This window comes from Vigna umbellata, chromosome 1, assembly GCF_029865625.1.
Source record: "Vigna umbellata cultivar VRB3 chromosome 1, Vumbellata_1.0, whole genome shotgun sequence".
NCBI lineage: Eukaryota > Viridiplantae > Streptophyta > Magnoliopsida > Fabales > Fabaceae > Vigna > Vigna umbellata.
This window is the reverse complement of record NC_142165.1, coordinates 102,536,691-102,557,749: the sequence shown is the minus strand read 5'-3', so window position 1 is coordinate 102,557,749 and position 21,059 is coordinate 102,536,691. Positions and strand designations below refer to the sequence as shown.

The following is a 21,059-nucleotide window of genomic DNA, read 5'->3' as shown; positions in this document are numbered from 1 at the left end:
CAACAAACAAACCAATAAATTAAGGTAAATTCGTGATAGCAGCTACATGCTACAACTTACATGTATTTATTAAATTCTAAATGAATGAAAGTCATAAAATTAATTATTGTATAGCTAACTTTTGCATACTTCAATGCCGTGAATTAATTACGTATTTCATTTTTAACTGGAAGCGAGTCTGTGATTATATGCAATATATATTTATTGAATTCTATATGTAATAAGAATATTGATTATACACGATGTTAGTCTTGTTTTCTTAGTTTTATCTAATAATTATGAAATATATATTTTTAATTTAATTTTTTGTACTGTATTTTTTAGTTTTTTCAAATTCTAATAGTATATTAAAGTTTAACCAATCACTCCAATTACGCAATCACTACTAATTCATCCGTTCGATTGATTCAATTTCAATGACTTATCAAGATATAGCAAACTCAACTCACTCAAACTTTGTTTCACTGTAGTAAAACCAGATGTATTTTAATTTAAAATTTATTTTTCGTTTCAGACTTCACTACAATTTGTTAACTATTTTTAAATTTTTTACACACCTAATTTTATTTTCTTGAAGTAACGTATCTTATATTAATTTTGCCTGAGTCCTGTTTGGTTTGGGAGGAAATAAAAGCAGAGGGAAGGAAAGAATGTTAATTAAGAATTGGGGTTTGATTTTAGCGGCAAAACCAAAATACGCGCCTCCAGTGTCGTACCTCCCTCGACAGAACCCAACGGTGTGGATTGGAAGAGCAAAGGCCGACATGGAAAACGCCACCGTAGATCTCAAGCCACATGGAGAAGATTTGAGCGGCTGCGTTCATCAACTCCCCTGCTGCGTCAAGCACGACGGTCCCGCCTCCGTTTCCCACTACTTCAAACCCAAACACAACGGCGTCTCTGACGAAGGTTTGCCATTACAGGAAGCGCATTTCAGAGGAAGGCTACTCCAGGGAACCACTCTCCAACTTCCTCACGGTTACTCTGGTATATCATTATCTTCGTCTCCCTCTCTCATATTTATATGTTAAATTTAACTTTTCTTTGTTGTTGACAACAATTGATGAAAATGAATGAATGGTTTCTGTTCCTGTCTGTGGCTCTGTAGGTTTTGTTCTGGCTAAGAAAACATCGCCTCCGTCGTCTAAACAATACTCGAATTCTTGGGTCACCAAAGCAACGTTTCAGGACATTACCTATTGGAACCATGACTACGTTCCTTCCCATAACGATGAAATGCTCCGAGCTTTTCATTGGCTTACTGTTGCAAAAGCTGTAAGTATTTTCTGATTCACTCACTATGGCAGTGCGGTAGTTTGATTTAGTTATTGGACATTTTGGTTACATTAAAACTCAGTATTTACTGTTTGTACAATGACGAATTTTTCAGTGTTGTTTTTCTTCATTATGCATTGGGAAATTCATGGTATGTGCATTTGATTGCCATATATTTGGGAAATTGCTTCTTGATTATATGTTATGAGGTCTTTCTCTCCAATCACACAATGTTAGTCTAGAAATTAATTGAGATTTAGCCCAAAGCTTGTTGAGTTGTGACTTGTGTAGACGTTAAGAGGATTTTTCCTCTTGAATGTCGTTTGTGGAGGCTAGGCTAGTAGCTTGGACTTGGAATGGCTCCACCTGATTATCTCAAGGCACTGTCCAGACTTAAATTGTTTAGAACTTTGTCCTCTCTGTTTAGAAACTTAAATTGTTTGCATACTAGGACTTGGGAGGCAGAGAACAAGGTAGCCCATGTATTACCGGCTTCGTCTCTCAGGCGTGGAAGTTCTTGTTGGGTAGAGGATGCACCTCCAGAAGCACAAATTCTGGCCCTTGTTCATGCACTTTGAATTTCAGCGAATTCATTCAAAATTTAAAGTAAATAAAATGCTGACGGGAACGAAGAGACTTGTATTTAAATGATTCTGATTTGTTGTTTGTCAATTATTGTGTCTTTCTCCCATTCATTACATCAAAATAGCATATGACAAAGAACTTCATTTCAATGATTCAAAAGATATTAGAAATAGACAAATTAATGTTAACTGCCTCGGTGTTTTAAGTTTACCTTATCCTTACTTTATATTTGCTTGTGAGTGCAGCTGCACGATCCTGTGACACCGGAGGAATTAGCTTCGTCATCTTTTGCACTCTAGAGATGGACTGCATTGCTTATGAAATGCTGTATCTGTCAAATTTACTCTTAATTTATAGCTGTAATATTTATGTTTTAGTTGTACATTTTCGTTGTCTCCAACAATCGCAATCTACTGTACTACTTCCCCTTTGACAGAAAAATATCCATTTTTCTCTATGTTAATACAATTTGTCTTTAACGAAAGCATGCTGTCTGCAAATGCCCATCATGTCTAGTTTCTCTCCAGAAGGAGGAAATCTGCAGAATCTACATCCATTAGAATTAGATATTTAGAGGCAGAAAAGCGAATGAGTTTGAAGACCTCAGGTGATATAGCTTGTGAATATGAAAAGTATTGTGTCTTGGTAGTTTGCCTCGTTACATTTTTAATTCCTTAGATTTTATTATTTTAGATTCGTATAAACTCCATTTTTTTACTAGGTCAAAAACATGTTAACTATGTCATACCACCTTATTTGTTTGTGCTGGGGAGGGAGGGAAGAGGTTCTGACTGCAGGCGAAAAGGCTGGAACTTCAAATTTTCAAGATTATATATAATGTTAACAGTTCTTTAGCTTTTAGAGATCTTTTCTCTTTGGCGGGACTGATGCCTGTAAAGATGACACAATGGAGCTGGTTGGGAGGAGTTTCTTTCGGGAAAAAGTGATCCTAATAATGATATTTGTGCAGTATAATCATATAAGTAATCATGTTTTCATGATCTGTCCCATTGCAGAGCAACGTTATTATGATATCGTGTCTTTGCAGCCTAACTTGTTATTTCTGGTCATTAGAAGCCCCAAGACGATTGACAACTATATATATTAGGTGAAGATGTATTAATTTATCAGTTAAAAAATTAAGAGAATAGAATTCGAATTTTAAAGGTAATTTTGAAAAATTATATTAATATATTATTATTTAAAAGACAAATTTTAAATGTTATTTCTGAAATAATTTTGGCATTTTTTTTCGTCAAAACTGGATGTGGAGTTTTTATACCTTGCAGCATATTTTTGTTGATTTTTAATGTAAGTTTTTTCGATCAGAAAAAAAATGTCAGAAGTGGGATTTGAACCCACGCCCCCTTTCGAAGACTAGAACTTGAGTCTAGCGCCTTAGACCACTCGGCCATCCTGACTGCTTGTGATAAAGCTAAATACAAAGATTAATTGTAACTGTAAAAAAGCAAACTTAAAAAATAAAAAGAAATTGTGATGAGGTGAATGTGAGGGAGAAAAATTAGAGGACAAGAGCTAGCTCTCCCTGGCTGCATAGGCAGTTAGCACCTCAGCTTTATCCATAGACCAGAAGTTTGGGTTAAACGAAGCTGAGCTCACCTCACACTGAAGATGGCTACCGTGTCGTTGGGCTTGGGACTTTTACCTTGCGCTTCTTCTTCTTCTTCAATTCGTCTCTCTTACACTTCAGTTCGATTCCCTACATCCAACAACGCCAACTCCCTCAATCTTAGTTCTTCAGCTTCCATCTCCGCCCCACTTCTTCGTCAAAAGCTCTGCACAACTCCTTCTCCTGTCCCTCCAACCCTTCGCCCTCTCACCATTGTATCCGCTAAGGGCTACAAAATGAAAACCCACAAGGTCTCTTTCTCTCTCTCTCTTTCTCTATTTTTCCGACTTCATTCGGGTTTTTCGAAATTGAATTTGGTTAATGGATGATAAAGGCATCGGCAAAGCGGTTTAGGGTCACGGGGCGAGGCAAAATTGTTCGTAGGAGAGCTGGCAAGCAGCATTTGCTTGTCAAGAAGAACACCAAGCGCAAATTACGACTCTCCAAAATGGTTAGATTATGTTTATGGCATTATCATCCTCTCTACTTTCTCCTTGCTTAACCTAATCAAGTCAATGTTCCCAGCGCACTTTTTGTTACCCGGTTTTGGTGAATTGTCTAGGCGTGATGGATTTTGTGGTGGCCAATGACTGCTTTGATTGTTCTACAGTTGCCTTTGGGGCTTGGTTGTGCATTTTGTTAGATTTCCTTGTTTAGACTGCATTTCATTATAACTTGACAACCTTAGTGTGCTTGCTAGTTTCTTTGCTGTGGTGTTAATTATGAGATAGAAGAACAGCGTTGCCTTTGGAGGGTCAATTCTGTCTTCTAATCTGCTCTCCCATTTCACCAGAACATAAACTCAAGATTTGATATATATTTGGATACTGTTTCCCATCAATACCTTAAAAAAAACCTTCTTCATAAACTAAAATCGGCTTAGATGCATATAGATTAAAAATCATCTTTTGGAAAAGTTTATATGAAAAGTAGAGAAGTCTGTGTTATTTTCTTTCTTATTTCTTCTGTTATGTGCTTTGAGAAAAAATTATTCAAACAAACTTTAAAACTTCTTCCCTTATGCATAGAAAAAGTAAATCTGCATTGCATAAGTAATGTTCGATTAAGGTTGTAGTTGAACGGAAGTTTTTCACTTTCCATTGCACAAATTAATACAACCACACTTTAAGTGACTGATGTAGTTAAGACTGTTAAAAAACAATTTGAATTGAACTAAATTGATATTCAAGTGAATTTCATAGAATCCTGAATTGTTGTTATTTTTAGTTTTCTTTAAAAACTGAATAGTTCTTACATAGAATTACTTGAACTAAACTGAACTACATCTTATAAGATTGAAAATATGTTTTAAAATAAGATATTCGTTGATAATAATTCAAAATAGTTTAGTTCGGCTCAGTTTCGTCAAATTATATTGTCCAGTTTATTTCATCTGAACAACTATACAGTTCAATCTAGTTTTTTTGAACAACTTTTAGAGTTCAATTTAGTTGATGCATTTTGTTTATCCTTGTTTAATGGATGCCATATGATAGTTTGTTGCATTCAATGTCTTAGTGTTGATACTTGAAAGCAATTTTTATCTTATTTTGGGAGAAAGAGCTTGCAAGAAATAACAAGTTAGAAAATATTCAATTGAACCTTCTCCCTCCTTTTCCTATGAAATGTTAATCTATTCTTTTCTTAATGGTTTCTAATTTTGTGCAATCCAACATTCACCAATACCAAATTCAAGTTTAGAATGCTTATTTCTTGTCTCCTACATGTGGACTTTGTCTGTAATGGGTTTCTTCTGTCAGATAATTATTGTAGAGTCCTACTAATGAGTGATTTAAGGGAACTGGTTAAGGAATAATAAAAAGAAATTTTTGTAAGAAATCATGATGGGGGCGAGGTTTGCATTCCTAACACTTCTCCGTAGAAGCTTTCCATATTTAATTGTTTAATTAATGCCACTCAGCTGTTAGCATTTTCATCATTGTTTGTATTAGGATCTGAAATTTAATCTGTAGAGATGATGTGAAAAACTCTGCAATGGTACAATTATTTTCAGATGTACCTGCTTGATTTTGAGGGATATGTGTTGTGTATAATTGAAATTTGGAGATTGTAACAGTTTTGAACTTGATGTGTATGGTGAACAAGCCTTTTGGAGCATCTGATATTCAAAACATGTCATTGATTCTTTTTTTATCCTCCAAGTTAGCATAGCCAAAGTCTCAGTCATATGTCACTGAACTGCCTTGAGCAGTTTATTCCAAGTTGCATATATTCTGTGCTCATTTCAAAATCCTAATTTAACTAAGCATCCGTGATTTTCTTGTCCAATATCAACAAACTATTTCAATTTTATTTGATAACTTAATGTGAATACAGCTATCTATAACTTCTGCCTAATCTATATCTATCTCAACAGTAGTTGAATTTCTAGAATGACACGGCTGGATTCAGCTGTTATTCTTGTTGACCTTGAGTTATTTATAATAAATGTTTTGGCTAGAATTTGGATTGTTTTATTAAATTATGGGATTGGTTTTCTCGTGTCTTAATTTTCTTTTTATCGTCTTGCACAGCATCCGGTCAGCAGGAGCGACTATGACAACGTAATTGGAGCCTTGCCATATCTGAAAGTAAACAGAAATGCTAAATAGATGTCGTGTTTGCAAAACTGAGTCAAAAGCCTAGCTGTGTTTAGTTGTGAATGGTGACGCCTCTAATCTGCTTTCAAATGAATACAGTTTGTTTTGGCTAATTGAGACATCGGTATCTTAAGAATGTGATTTACCTTTCTGTGTCATGTAACATGGGTATTTATTGACATCCCAGTATTGCTATTTATTTCCCATCTTCCTGTTTATCTCTGGATTTGTTTGGTAAGCTATGATAAAAATCACGTGAGCATCATAATCTATTTGGTGAGTTATGTAGAATGAGTAATATTAACAAAATACTCTACAATACTTTCTTCTCATATTACTATTTACTGTTACGTGATATACCTATGTGGAATCTATCATGAATTCTATCTAATAACGAAGAGTAGTTAAAGTGTGTAGCTGGTATATTTTTACTTTACATATTTGATAAGTTGAAACAAGGTGTTCCGGATGTGCAACTTTTGTACTTTTTTTATGCATGAAGTTCGAATTCAAGTTATAGCTAAAGAAAAATCAAGCTTCCTTCTTGCGTATATCTTGATTTTATTTTCTTCTTTTTACGATGTAATGAGGGATACTTCATCAAAACGGAAGAGGGATATTAACGAAATTGTTTATAAATCATTCTTTTAAAAATACTATTTACTGTTAGATGGAATTTACTCATGATTTCTATCTAATAATGATGAAAAAAAATATGTTGAATAGTGTGTAGCTAACATTTTGTTAGGTAAAATTTAAGGGATACACAGTTTATCATTGTTTTTCGAGGAACATGAGTAGATAACTTGAAACTGAGTTTTGCGTTCTTCCTTTCATGTTAAGTATCAAATTATATTTTTTTTGTTGGTTGAAATTCGTTCAAAGTTATAAAGTTTAGTATGATTCTTTCTTGATTTTGAAATTTTTAATAAATTTAATTAATAGCAAATTATGTTTCTGCACTCTCAGGATTGTTTGGATCAAGAGAAAGATTATACGATAAAATTTTGTATATAATATAATGAGTATAAGAAATTAAAAAAACGTTTTGATAAATAAAATTATACGATTACTATTTTACTAAGTAAATATGATATAAATTTAAATATAAATAGTAAAATTATGTTGAAAAGGAAGTTATTATTTAAAATTACAAAAAAAGTTAAAATTGAAATTAAAAAATATTTGTAGGAATAAATTTGAATAATAATAATTTATCATTATCACTATTACTTCGTATAAAAGCAATATCCAGGAGGGGAATTGATTTGGCAAGAGGAGAATCAATTCTCCTCCTTTCATATTTTTACTTATGTATTTTTATTCCAAAACAATCATCCGTAAATTTTTTTTCAGTGATAAATCATTACAAACAAACCAAGACTCTTGAGTGATATGATGCTTTGAAAAGGAAAAATGCATTGTTAATAATGATTGATAAAAATTAATAATCATTAATAAAGATTCCAAAGAAAACACTTATAAAAATGTCAAAAAAATCATTAATAAAAAGACAGTGAAAAATTATGATGCAGGAAGTACCGTTCCTTAATCAGCAAAACGGTACGGAACAACTTTTGTGAAAATACGACAAATAACTATTTCCTTCACATATTTTCTCTTTATCTTAAAAACAATTCCTAAAATTTATACAGAAGAATTATCAGTGTCAAAATAGTTTTATTATTGAAGATATTTTACAAAGAAAAATAAAGATAATCTAAAAGGAATACGCTTCATAGTATATTTATAAATTCGTAACGACATGTTCTTAGACATGTCAAAAACATAATTTTGCTTTTTTAAAACCTTTTATTAAGGAGTTTTGGTCACTATGCAACCACACCTTCCTAAATAATAAATATATATTATAATAAAATTCATAAATAATGAAGTGACAAAATATATATTTAAAAACTAATTTTTTTTAGTAATTAAAATTTTGGTAGTTAATATTAATCATCAATTTAAATCCTAATTTATGTAGAAATTATTCTAGTTATTAATTTAGAAACCAATTATAATTTTTATTTATAATAAAAATTATTTTAACTACTAATAATTTTTAATTTACAAATTAATATATAAATTATTTATTAGAGTGACTAATTATTTTTAGTTTTACTATTTAATTTTTTTTGTAATGATATATATATCATAGTATTGTTTATGTCACAGAGGATATAATATCTAATTTAATTTTTATTTTAATAATAAATTTCACTAGTAACTTTTTATTAGTTTAAAAAATTATCAATTTAAATTTTAGAGGAAGAATATATAAAAAAAATATTTTCTAAGGACGTTGAGTGTTCTTCTTAAAAAACCCACCTTTTATATCTTAAATTTTTAATATAACTTTAGATAAAGATCTCTTAAAAGTAAAATATTATATTTAAGATTTTAAGTGACTATTTTACTCTAAAAATACTCTTTAACATATAAACCAACAAGTTTGAATAAAAAATATGTGGGTAGAAGAAATTTCAACTAATCAAATACCATCAAATGTTAAAAGAGTAAATACAAACGGGTTGTCATCATTCCTTTTTTAAGAAGTTAGGATAGTAAATATAAATTAATGCTTTAATTTTTTTTAAAACAAAATGCGATCTTCGTCTCCTTTGAACTTTTGATAATATTTCTTAGAAGTTACTTCCTTCCCAAAACATTAATCAACAAAATGTTAATATAGTTTAATTAGAGAGATCAAGACGTTGGGTCTATCGAGAGGGCATATGGGTTATATAAATATTAATAACATTTGAGCCAACTATATAAGGGATCAACATCATTCTTTATCCAAAACTTTAAAGCAATGTGTTAATAAGTCTTTCATCTTTATATACGGTCGGCTCTGATATCACTGTTGAGAAAAACGTGACCCACACAAATAATAATACTCTTCAATTCACTGGGTCACTTTTTATTGAATATCGACAACCTTTAAATAGGTGCAGATAGGGTCTTGGGCCAAATACAAATAAAAATTGACAATAGAATATCAACTAACTTAAAATAAAATCTACTTAATTTATCTCTATCTTATATCAATGAAATAAAATAATAAAGTATCTATATAAATCAAAAATCATAACTACGTATCCCTATTTTATCTCTATCCAATCAAACTAAATATTACTATACCTAAAAACTAATAAAATAAGATTTAAACAAAAATTATTAAGAAAATTCTAAAATTTATGTTTATCCCATGACTCTCTCCTTAATTTATACGGCACTTCTTAAACATAGTATAATATGTACAATGTAAAAAAAGTGGAAAATTTTGAAAGAGCAATATAAAAAAATGTAAATAGCAAAAGGAAAAGGTAAAATTGAGAATGCAAAACGTGAAAACGCCCTCTTATCCATTGTCGTTGAATGCAAAGAGTACACTTGGCAAAATATTTGAACCATTGGCCACGTGACTTAAAAGCGAAAAAAGAAGGGCCCACATTATCCGTAACCCATTTCGTTTCATGTGTGTATGCCAGCACACGCGCCGACAATAACTAAGCAAATGTCTTCCTTTAGACAGTTGAAAGATTCGCACGCGCCATTGATCACGTTCACGCGCTGCACCTCAGAAGCATCGAAGGATGTTTTGTTTTCTTTCCGCCAGTTGCCAACCAACTCCAACCAAATCAAAAGTTCCATTTTTTCTTGTTTGGTTTGGTCTTCTCCGCGTTTTCTTTTTCTTTTTTAAGGGTTTTTGCGACTCACCATTTCTTGCTTCACTCAAAGTTTTTCATGGTTCTACCAACGAGTTTCATGACGTATCTAGAAACGGTGTCGTTCAAGTTGGAGGTGGAGGAACCGCTGCAAGAAGAGCATGCTCCTCTCAATAAGCGTTTCAAACCTTCATCCGCTTCACAAGAGGTTTCTCATCCTTTTCAATATCATCATCCTTTTTCTAAGATAGATAGATAAGCCTGTGCCAGGGGTCTATCAGTTTTAATCTTTGAACGAGAAGTGTCAGTAATATAAAGCTGAGATCATAGAAGAACATGCATTTTTCATATCACAGAGAAAGTTTTTAAAAAACTTGTACTGTACTGTCATGTTAAATAAGTATTTAAGAATGCAATCTATCAAACATATTAATCCAAAATTCAAAAGTTTATATCACTGGAAAAATAAGATCAAGTTTAAATACTTAGATGAAACAGTTCAAGATTTTAAGGATTTGTTTGTTTGTGTTCTTTGTACTCATTTTTTGTAAGCTGCGTGTTTAATATATGCTCACTTTGATAACTTCCTTTTCTCCTTGTGCATGTTTAGCAATGGCATGCTTCAAATAGTACAGCTTCCAGTTCTCCTCCCCAGTACAATATACTTGATGAGCCTAGCCCTCTGGGTTTACGTCTTAGGAAGAGCCCTTCGCTATTACATTTGATACAGAAGAAGCTTTCTCAAGGGACTACTTTTATTGCAAATACACAAAATGAAAATTTAAGCTCTGGTTTGAAAAGGGAAAGTCCGGCTGCGGCTGCATCAGGCTCTGTTGAAAAGCTTAAGGCTTCAAATTTCCCAGCTTCACTTTTAAGAATTGGTTCGTGGGAGGTATATTCTAGATATAACTACTAGTCTCTAGAATTTTGGGAAACTATTATTTTCATTGAGTTTTAAATAACTCAAGGATGTCTCTCTTTGTGGCAGTATAAATCAAAACACGAGGGTGATTTAGTGGCGAAATGTTACTTCGCTAAACGAAAGCTAGTTTGGGAAGTTCTTGAAGGCGAACTAAAGAGAAAAATGGAAATCCAGTGGTCAGATATCATGTCACTTAAGGCAAATTGTCCTGATACGGGACCTAGCTCGTTGACTGTAGCTGTAATTTGTTCTCATACCTCTCTATACAGCTACTTTGAGTGTTCTTTTACAATACAATGATACAAACACGTATGTTTGGCTGAATGTTCAGTTTCATTTTCATTGAACTATTGGTGTGTTTGTGTATTGCAGCTCGCAAGAGAACCTCTTTTCTTCAAAGAGACTAATCCTCAGCCTAGAAAGCATACACTATGGCAAACAACATCAGATTTTACCGATGGAGAGGCTGGCAAACACAGGTATATATTCTTTTCAGTCTTCTGATGTGTGGCTGTGAGCTCAACAGTTTTGCATAGGATCAGTTTTCTTATGATTTATCTTGAGCTGAGCTGGAAAACCAGCTTTCAATAAAACCTTGATAAGAGCAAGATAGCTTACTGAAATAGTTGAGGAAGAGTGGTTGAGTTGCATTTGATGCACTATCTTTTGTTGCCTTTAGAGGACTCTTTTGAATAATAATAATGTTAGAGTTTAAGATTGAATAGGAGTTTTACATCGTATAGAAATGATCAAGTTGAGCAACATACAAATAAGAATACTCTACAAACCTATGAAGGTTTTAGTTTAAATGTGGTGTTAAGTCCTCTTGTGTTGTTGGCTTGTGACTCATGAATAATGGTTTTAGAGTAATAGTAGTATGATACACATTTATGTTCATTTGATACACATTATGAGGATAAAATGGTTATAGAAGAGTAAATTTTTGTATTTTTTAAAAAAAGAAAAAAATAAAAAGTAAGAAAGGATATCATTGAATGAATATAAAAAATTTGTGTGTTAAAGTATCATTTCTCATGGTTTTATTATGTATTTACTAGGCCATGATATTGAGAACTTCATGCCGTGGTTTTGTAGGCAACATTTTTTGGAATTTCCGCAAGGGATGTTAGCCAAGCATTTTGAAAGGCTTGTTCAGTGTGACGCACATCTTAATTTCGTAAGCCAGCAACCTGAGATAATCTTGGATTCACCTCATTTTGATACACGACCTGCTGCTTTTGAGAACCTTGACAATCCAGAAGATCGTGATTTCCATCAAGTCAATGCAAAAGTATCTACCACATCTTGTTTGCAGGACATAGGATCTCCTCATTCATCCCCGTCACCATCATTTAAGAATGAGTATAATGGTCGTCTTGGCATTAGCTTGGATAGTTCACCCTGTGAAGCACCTTCCACCAGTTCAGGTACTGTAAGAACTTAAATCTTGTTTGAATAGAATCCATTTCATTAAATTTTATCCCATGTCATTCTATTTTAAACATTTCAAACAATAAGTGTGGTTTTAACTTATTGTTCTTGTAAAATTCATGAATTGTTGTGTAATTGAAGGGAGCACAAGCTCTGAAGCTGATTCCAAGGGCCCAAGAAATTGCGATCAGATAAAATTGCCTGGACTGCGCACTTCTATGTCAGTGAGTGATTTTATTGGCCACATTGAACATTGCCTTTCGGAACAAATAACTTGTGGGGATCCGTCCTTTTGTGATGGAAGACGAGGTTTTCAGGAAATGCTGGAGGAAATTGCACAGCATCTTCTTAATGACAATCAAGTTATTGCGGCTTCTGATGAAAAATCACTCATGACAAGGGTCAATTCTCTCTGCTGTCTTCTACAGACGGACCCTGCAGCTTTGCAGAGTGCACATGACAAGGAAAATGTTGCTGATGGACCTGATGATGGAAAAAATATTGATCTTGAATCAATGCACAACATCAAAATGAAAATAGATGTCAGGCCTGCTGAGGTGGACTTCAGAGATGTTTCTTGTGGCATGTCCAGGAAAGACTCTTTCGGAGAGTTTCTTCTTCACCTTCCTCGTATTGCTTCACTGTCAAAATTCTTGCTTAACATATCAGAAGATGACAGTGACTGCTAAACCTGATAGTTACTCTGATATTTGAAATATAAAAAATGGTCAAGATCAAGCTGTGCATAGAGAATACGCCATCTTTAACTTTTTACCATTCGAACCATTAGGATTTGTACACGATGTGTTACCTAATAGAATATTGGGCTAATACCGCTGTTTAAGTTGAGGGGCCTAGCTATTATTCAAACATTGTATTATTTCTTGATTTTTAACCACCAATTGGTAGGTAGGTATGTTGTATTAAAAGATATATAACTTCTATGTATAGTAATGTCTTGTTATCTAGTTTGTTTCTACAATGTTTCTCTCTTTAGTTTCAAATATAAGAAAATCCTAAGAGCCACTTTTAAATTAAAACTTCACTTTCATGGTTATTGTGCTTGAGATGTAAAAGTTTTAAATTAAACTCGTTCAACAAAATTTATTTTAACGGTGAATCAACTTTTTATTACATTGAAGACGGGGAGAATGGTGGATATCCTCGTACCTAACATTATATTAAAGGAATGTCATCACATTGAAATGAGTGCCACATACAGATATTTATATAGCAATAAGTTGTTAGGTGGGGGGAACTGTGACTTCTGAACTCTGACCATAACAAAAAAAGATCATTGTAATTTGAGAGGTTCTGTTGCAGCCACTTGAATCAAGTGGATTTAAAAAGTACCTCTTGCAATCACCAATTTAACAATTAATACGCTTTAATTATATTTTTCAATTGACTTAAAATGCTAGTATGTATCATTATATTATTAAAACGAGTTATAAATTAAATATATTTTAGATATCAAAATATCATATTTGGAAAGGAGCAGCAGAAGTCGAAATAAACAAGTTGTAAATAATATTCACAATCTATACAAAATGTCATAAAAGGGTTGAAATATTCACAGAGGGAGATTGAAACTAAATTTGTTTATCATTATCAGCAGCTGTACAAATGGTTAAACCAGGCATAATGAAGAGCACTTGGACTTTGAATGTAGTTTATGTACAATTGAATTCTTCCATCACGTCTAATCTGCTGCCAGGGATGAAGCAGGATCAGGAAGGAGACGATGAATGAATGGTGGTATCAGGTAACATGGCTACTGTCACTAGGAAATATTCACAGCCAACAGGGAGACCGTATGGGTTTGGAGTTGATCCTGAATTCAAGGTCAACCAGTCAGTCCCTTTGTCAGGAGTAGTAAACTTTTCAGCCCTACCATGCTCAGGCCGAGGGGGTGCCGCCTTCACAATCTGGCGTTCGATATGCACAATTTGTCCAACAATGTAGTTAGGTCTGCTTGGAACATGTTCTGCAAACAGGGCTACAGATTCATCGGATAAGTAATAATTAGAGCAGTTCCTGGTAATTGCCTCATAATACCCAGCAGAAGTGAGCACAAAGGCTGCTATCTCATGAACTTCCAGGCAACCAAAAGAAATCTTCTCTTTATTTGCCTGCAGAAAATCACAAGCAGAATATAACTCAATCCACAATTTTGAAATGGGTAGAAAATACAGTAAAATACCATCCATGCTGTGGATACAAACTAGCTCATCTCATAGGCTCAAACATTTTATTGTCACATTAAGAAAACAAGGTAATACCTGCTTCTCAAGTTGATGCTTATTGTAATAAGTTTTGACCTGGTCTATTTTCTCCTCCAATTCTTTCCGAAGCTGTTCATTAGCAGCTTCCGTTCTTGAGTACTTCTCATGCAGCTCTTCCCGGTGCCTTGACAAGAAACTAACTTTATCGGCCAAGACACGAATACATTTTCGAAACTCAGCAATGTCATCATCATCTCTGTCATTAGCAGAACTGAAAAAAGATAAGTGTTCCAATCATTCTTCTAGTAGCAATTCGTTAAGAATGAATATGAATATAAAATATCAATGGAAAGCGCATCAGTCTCAAACAAAGGCCTGGAATCTTCTCCAGTTCATGAAAAATGGCATAGAAATTTGTTGGAAATGTTTATATCAGATTCTCCTCCATGCAAGAGAACAAAAGAAGCAAAAACTGTTTACTCAGTTGGAGAAAGTCTCAATCGTCAACCTAACAAAGTGATTGCAGAATGAATTCCTTTATTATCAATAACCTCGTTATCATCAACATCAAACTTAATGAATGAACATTCCTACTACTTCCTCCGTTCTTGTTTAACTCTTTTAAGTTTGTTTTGTGTGAACTAAGAAATATAATAAAAATTCTTGATTCTAATAAAATAGTTGTATAAAATTTGACTCTTTCCCTATCCACCCCCACACAATAAATACACATGTAAATCACTTAACAGATAAATAGACATAAAAAATCTTAAAAATCTGACCCTCAAAAAGAAACAGAGAGAGTAATAAAATGGGGGACTTATAAGTTCTAATAAGTGAAGAAATTGTTTTCATCACTACAAGCCTACCACCACAAGTCATTTTATATTTTCAGTGGGAATGGGCATAGTATAAGTAAATTACTTGGCCAAAGACTGCGACAAATTACGAAGGGAATCTGCAAAACCAGCCACACCACCGGGAGAATAAACACAAGTCTTGAGTCTTTCAAAAAAGCTGCGTGTTTTAATGACAGATGCCCGTAGTGAATTATACTCTAAAGCCCTCCTGTCAGCAGAACTTTTTTGTGTTTGAGCTTCCTCTCTTGCTTCATGCAAACAATTTTCCAAGTGAGCACAATTCATCTGTAATGAAAGTGAAATATTTCATTAGAATATGGAAGGCAAGCACAATACTGAACCAAAAATGGGTATAAAGTTAATAAAGCTTAGCCGGTGGCAAAAAAAAACTTCAACATGTACAGTTCATTCACCCAATATCCTTCTGATCCTACACAAGTCTTTGAACGAAATTCTCAATTCACCATACGGATTCAACTTCATCTCAGATCCAATATACAAAAGAATTAAGAAACTTAATTTGGTTTCTTTTTACAGAAATGCCTGTAGTTCAGCCCGACAGATTTGCAACATGTATCTACAGAAGACTATGCCCTTATGAGCCTCGCTTATCTATAGTAAACTTCCCAACTGACAAGAGTCAAATAAAACTCTGCATGGCATGGCTTTATAGAACAACAAAATTAATGCATATTTTTCTTAGGAAATTTGCTTTTAGTAATACATCTATAACCACTTCAATGGGATCTATAGACACTAAAATACAACAAGAATGTGGGTGTCGCAAGGCAAGAGCAATATAAAGATGATAAAAAAAATTCTCTATTTGGTTTTTGACACAATAATTTAAACACTTTTCAGAAGAATAACCAATAGAATGCATGCTTCTATAATGTATGAAACAGGTGAAGAAAATGGACAGAAATTGGAAATTAAAAAATGACATTAAAATAGCAAAGTGGGAGAAATAAATAAATAGACAAATAATAAATAGTATAGGAGAACTAAACAACAGATTTTAAAAAAAATTGCAACCCTAAAATGATGGGTATGATTCAACTCCACAGTTACCTGAGATTCATCAAGTAGTTTTTTACTAGCTTCCAGCTCCCTTTTGAGCACAACAACCTCCTCTATAACATTTTTCAGCTTGGTTTCAGTTTCAATCAATTGATCCGACTTATCTGCAAGTGTACTTCGTAGTTCCAACAACACCTTATCATCATTTACTTTGGATTCTGAGTCTTGAGAAACTGTGGAGTCACAAGGTACAAGGTCATGTGACACAGGTATGTTCTCACCAGTAGAACTGTTTGTTAATGACATGCCTAATTGTCCGATTATCTTGTCTTTCTTATCTTTATCAGCACTCTGTGCTTCTTCACGATGAGGCTCCATCATAGAAGAGTCCAACTGTGGGTTCTGAACTCCAGAGGAATCCAACATGTTTTCATCCACCCCATCTAACACTTTAACTGTATGTTCTGTGAACAAACCAAGTTTTGCATCCAAGGAACTTGAGATGCATGAAACCTCATCCATGGGCTCAGAAGTAGATATGGAAGGCATGTGAGCTTCACTGCTGATAGATTCTGACTTTATTTCCTTCCCAGTCACATCATTTACATTGGAAAGCTTCTGCCCAAGCATATACTGATCAGACAATTTCTGCTCCAATTCTTGAATACGTTTCTCATATGACATACATTGCACTTGCTTCATCTTAAGCATGGACTGAATATGTTTAATATATTCATCTTTCAAATTCAAGGCTTCCTCTGTCTTTTCTCTGGCATTCTTTAGCATATTATTCACCCTTTCATCATCCAATGACTCATACTCTACCTCGGGACAGAGTGAACATATTAAAGCTATTCTACCAGCAAGCTCAGCTTTCAGTTTTGCATTCTCAACTTCCATCTTGCAGGTTCCAGCAATTTCAATCAACTCACTGCCATCTGGCAAACCTTCAGAATCATATCTCTCAATTAAGTCAGCAGTAATATGGACATCCTCAGCCAAATGAGAGCTATCACTACTCAAAGCAGTTGAACCTTTAAAGCTTCCTAGCTTCTCCATCTTGGAAGTTACTCCTGTTAGATATTCAGGAGCATAACGATCCACATCTGATATGTCAATATTAAGCAGATCACCATCAAACGGAGCTATATTGACATCACACTGGTTCGGATTGTCAAACAATCCCATAGATGTTAATACATCTTTAGAAATGCATGAACTATTAACTCTCAAAAAATCCTCTCGTCTTCTGATTTCGACCTCACGTTTTGCAGCTAATATTTCAGCCATTTGCCCAGCCATGCCCATGTAAAGCTTCATAGAAGCCTTTCGTCTCACTACCTCAGCAAAGCAAGCTCTGTATGCTGCACCAATACTGTAGAACAACTTTAATTCCCCAAACAAGTCATCCTGACGAGCCATTGCCTCTTTAAAAACAGGGAACTGCAGTTTTTGATCTTTAATGAGATAAGAAACATAAGTTATGTTTCGAGTGTAATTGTGCACAAAGTTATTCATCTCATTCTTGTTTTCCTTGCAAAATTCTAGTAGCTTTGAAATAGCACGATCACAAGCCTGCATTTTGGGCAGGTGATTTTTGTCATGAACATCGTACATAGGACCCAAGGCTGAAACTGCATCATGAGGACGAAGTGAGGAAGACAATTGAGAGGATAGACAATCATCTACCAGTTTCTTTACGGTGTTAACATCCTTGCTGCAAAAATCCCATGAAAATATAATTGATAAGATGTTCTGATAACATTAAATATTATGAAAATATCTCAGAATAAATGAAATATAAATATAAATTAAGTTACAAATTACAATAATAATTAAGTACAGCAAGTATTATTCAATTTGATTCGTCTCCAGTGAACTATAGGCACTCCTAAAAGCCAAAAAAAAAAAAGTATCATACGTACACGTTAAATAATCAACATGGAATGGATCGAGAACTTTGCAGAAATGGTGTTTAACTATTTCAGGCTCGCTATGCGCTAACACAGCATATGGGAAGTTGAGAACCAGATTTTGCATATTTATGAGAGAAAAACAAGTTAAAAACAGGATGCCATATTAAACTTGGTATACACATTAACCTTAGATGCTTCGTCAACAAGACAGAGCACACAAAAAATAGTTGAAAAATATTAAAATACAAACTAACCTCAGAGATTGCATGATACTCTTTTGTTCATTAATATATCTCTGGTGTTCTTTAATTGTCTGTTCTATATTCTTGGTGGGCAAGAAAGCCCTGGAGGACAACAATTCCTCCGCCCGACGCTTCACTTCCCCAAAAGTCTGCTTAAATTGTGACATTTTATTCTCAAACTGCTTGTGGGAGCTGGTGCAATTCTCCACTGACTTCCTCAAGCTTTCCTCCTTGACCAAATCCAGTAAGCATTTGCGATTAGCAGTTTGCAAAGCAGGGTGAAGTTTGATGGATCTTAGTTTCTCAACATTCTTCCCAAAATTCACCACAAGATCAGAATGCATCCTGTGTTGTTGCATATAACGTTTCATGAATTCCACATAGCTTTGGTTGATCATTCGATAATACTGATCCAAATTACCCCTTGCAACGTCCACTGCTCTTTCTTGGACCATCTGTTCTCTCCAAAGCCTCTCACAGTGCTCATATTTCATTACAGTACTAGTATATATAGCATGCCCCCGATGATAATGGTACCTGAATTGTCGCTCATAAGAAGGTAAAGCCTTCAGAGCAGGATCTGAAGCATCATCAAGAGGGTGTGGATCATGGGAGGATGCCGGCGATGGAGGCTCTAAATGGCTGGGAATATCAACTTGCTCCGGCGGTGGAGCCGGCGAATTGTTTTGAAGCCTTGATTTGTTGAATATGAACACCTCCTTCTCGTCAGATGGAAGCTTGTACACAGATAGCGGGCGATGTGATTCCAGCTTCATTTCCTTACAAAGAACAAGCTGATCACTGAGATTAATTCCAGTAACAGATTCAATAGACCTCATAACTGCTTCAACAAGTGTGTTTTCATTGCAATCCAACTCAAAACTGTGCCCATTCTCAGCAATATGAACAAGCAACTGGCCCTGATGGACTAAACTTCCAGACACGCTGCTACTCATCTTATCCACCAATCGACACAAGAATGAATCACAATCCCTTTGTCCACCAAAATATTAAGCCAATCAAAACCACACAAAGGGTTCGAATCACACCCCCACCAATAGCTTAAACACAAAACAACACCAAGGAAAATCCAGCATAACCCTTTTTTTTTACCTCACAAACTTGCACTTCACTTGATAAAATGTATAGAAGAGGTACAAGGACAAAATTCTGGATTAGGAACCTAATAAATTCTCAGATTACTGAATCCGGAAAATAGTCCAACCAACGGAAGAATAAAACGTACAACCAAATAGATTTTACGCTAAAAATTCAAATCAATTAATCAATCAATTCAGCCCTTAACACTGCATCAACAGCTCAACTTTGCACATACCCAGCAGAGATATTCGCGGAAAGACACGAACTTTAACCTCGGATCCCCTCGAAAACCCTAGTTAGAAGCACCCCAACTCGAACAACAGACCCACGTGAGCAACAATCAATGAGGCCGACACTAAAACACCCCTTATCGTTGTCAAAAGGCGATAATGAAGAAAATGCCCCAAAAGAGACGAAGCTATCAAACCCCAAAAACGAGGGCGTAGAAAAAACCCGAATTACGCCCCACCCGGAACCCAGTTCGTGAAGGAAAGTCAGAATCCAACACGTGACAGAGCATACATAACAAAATTGAGAAGTACAGAGTCCGTTTGGTTGTTGAGGGAAGAGGGTAAGGCGAAAATCTTGGAGTGACAAGGAAGAATATGATTAGAAGAAGATTACGTGGAGATTTTGATTTTCCAGAATCTCGGCTAAGCAGAAGAACAAGGCTACCACGAAACCCTTTAGATGATTTCTTAGAAATCAATCACTGCAACAACCAATTTAAAATTATACAGTTTCTCTCTCTTCCAGTCTCTCTCTCTTCCTATGCATTTATTCTTCTCTTTTCCCCATATTTGTCTTATAGATTCCACACAGAACCTTCTGCGGGAAGTAACTCTGGCATAACAGAACCCCGTCTCTCTCTCTTCTCTCTTCTCTCTTCTCTCTTCTCTTCTCTCTTCTGTCTTGGCTGAACGTTTGGAAGGATTGAAAAAGCAGACACTGTAGTGAATTGTTATATATATCACATCGAATTATAGAGCGTAATCCGCATTTATTAACTGATTACTTTTAACTTTAGCCATGATAATCATTTAAGATGGTTATGCAAAGATTAAGATACATTGCACCCGCTACTGTTTTTTTTTTACCCTGAAAAACGTTAAGCTAATAACAACGCCCATTTTGTTTTTACATAACATTCAATCTGTAATGTATCTGAAAAAAGAAATTCTGTTAATATGTTTTTAAGGAAATAAAACCTCACTGTCAACTTAGGCACAACGCAATAACTAAATTATTATAATAATAATAACAACTAAAATATTGTCGTTCTGGCTTGCGCTGACCAATAAATTAGAATAATTCAACTGAATTTATTTTTAGAACTTAGTGCCTGTTTTACTCTAATCTCAACAAACTTTACAGACTCCATTAACAAAATTATCTTTTATGTAATTTATAAGGTGTCTATTACGTCTATTTATTTTATACTATAAAATTTATTTTGTATCATCGTAATGATTTTTTTTCTAAATATCACTGACTTTTTATTTTATGGTTTACCTTCTGATTTAGTTTTTATTTTTGTTTAGTTTGTTTGATTTGATTTTCATTTTATTTTAATGTTTA

At 34.2% G+C, this 21,059-nt stretch overlaps 4 protein-coding genes and 1 non-coding gene across 6 annotated transcripts; 3 read left to right on the top strand and 2 right to left on the bottom strand.

Moving 5' to 3' along the window:
- The first annotated feature begins 634 nt into the window (after positions 1-634).
- On the top strand, positions 635-2,344 carry LOC124836645 (ribonuclease H2 subunit C-like protein). The gene is made up of 3 exons (XM_047311819.2): positions 635-987; positions 1,109-1,275; positions 2,106-2,344. Exons 1-3 carry the CDS (start codon positions 651-653, stop codon positions 2,157-2,159), a joined length of 558 nt encoding a protein of 185 aa, XP_047167775.2. The 5' UTR covers positions 635-650; the 3' UTR covers positions 2,160-2,344.
- Positions 2,345-3,197: 853 nt separating this feature from the next.
- Positions 3,198-3,281, bottom strand: TRNAL-CAA (transfer RNA leucine (anticodon CAA)). Its single transcript has one exon. It is a non-coding gene; the product is annotated as a tRNA-Leu (tRNA).
- Positions 3,282-3,375: 94 nt separating this feature from the next.
- Positions 3,376-6,362, top strand: PRPL35 (Ribosomal protein L35). The gene is made up of 3 exons (XM_047311829.2): positions 3,376-3,741; positions 3,825-3,941; positions 6,025-6,362. The coding sequence occupies exons 1-3, from the start codon at positions 3,493-3,495 to the stop codon at positions 6,100-6,102; spliced, it is 444 nt and encodes a 147-aa protein (XP_047167785.1). The 5' UTR covers positions 3,376-3,492; the 3' UTR covers positions 6,103-6,362.
- Positions 6,363-9,689: 3,327 nt separating this feature from the next.
- LOC124836655 (ATP-dependent DNA helicase) lies at positions 9,690-13,085 on the top strand. Its single transcript, XM_047311831.2, has 6 exons — positions 9,690-9,972; positions 10,375-10,656; positions 10,753-10,926; positions 11,059-11,165; positions 11,782-12,113; positions 12,259-13,085. Exons 1-6 carry the CDS (start codon positions 9,844-9,846, stop codon positions 12,804-12,806), a joined length of 1,572 nt encoding a protein of 523 aa, XP_047167787.2. The 5' UTR covers positions 9,690-9,843; the 3' UTR covers positions 12,807-13,085.
- Positions 13,086-13,624: 539 nt separating this feature from the next.
- Positions 13,625-20,401, bottom strand: LOC124836643 (autophagy-like protein). 2 transcript variants are annotated; one of them, XM_047311817.2, is made up of 5 exons: positions 18,393-20,401; positions 16,274-17,939; positions 15,267-15,487; positions 14,400-14,613; positions 13,625-14,249 (listed from the first exon to the last, which is right to left on the bottom strand). In XM_047311817.2, exons 1-5 carry the CDS (start codon positions 19,334-19,336, stop codon positions 13,848-13,850), a joined length of 3,447 nt encoding a protein of 1,148 aa, XP_047167773.2. In that variant the 5' UTR covers positions 19,337-20,401; the 3' UTR covers positions 13,625-13,847. The 2 variants fall into 2 exon arrangements, with proteins under 2 accessions (XP_047167773.2, XP_087961385.1); XM_088105259.1 differs by having other exon boundaries at positions 14,400-14,598.
- Positions 20,402-21,059: the final 658 nt, after the last annotated feature.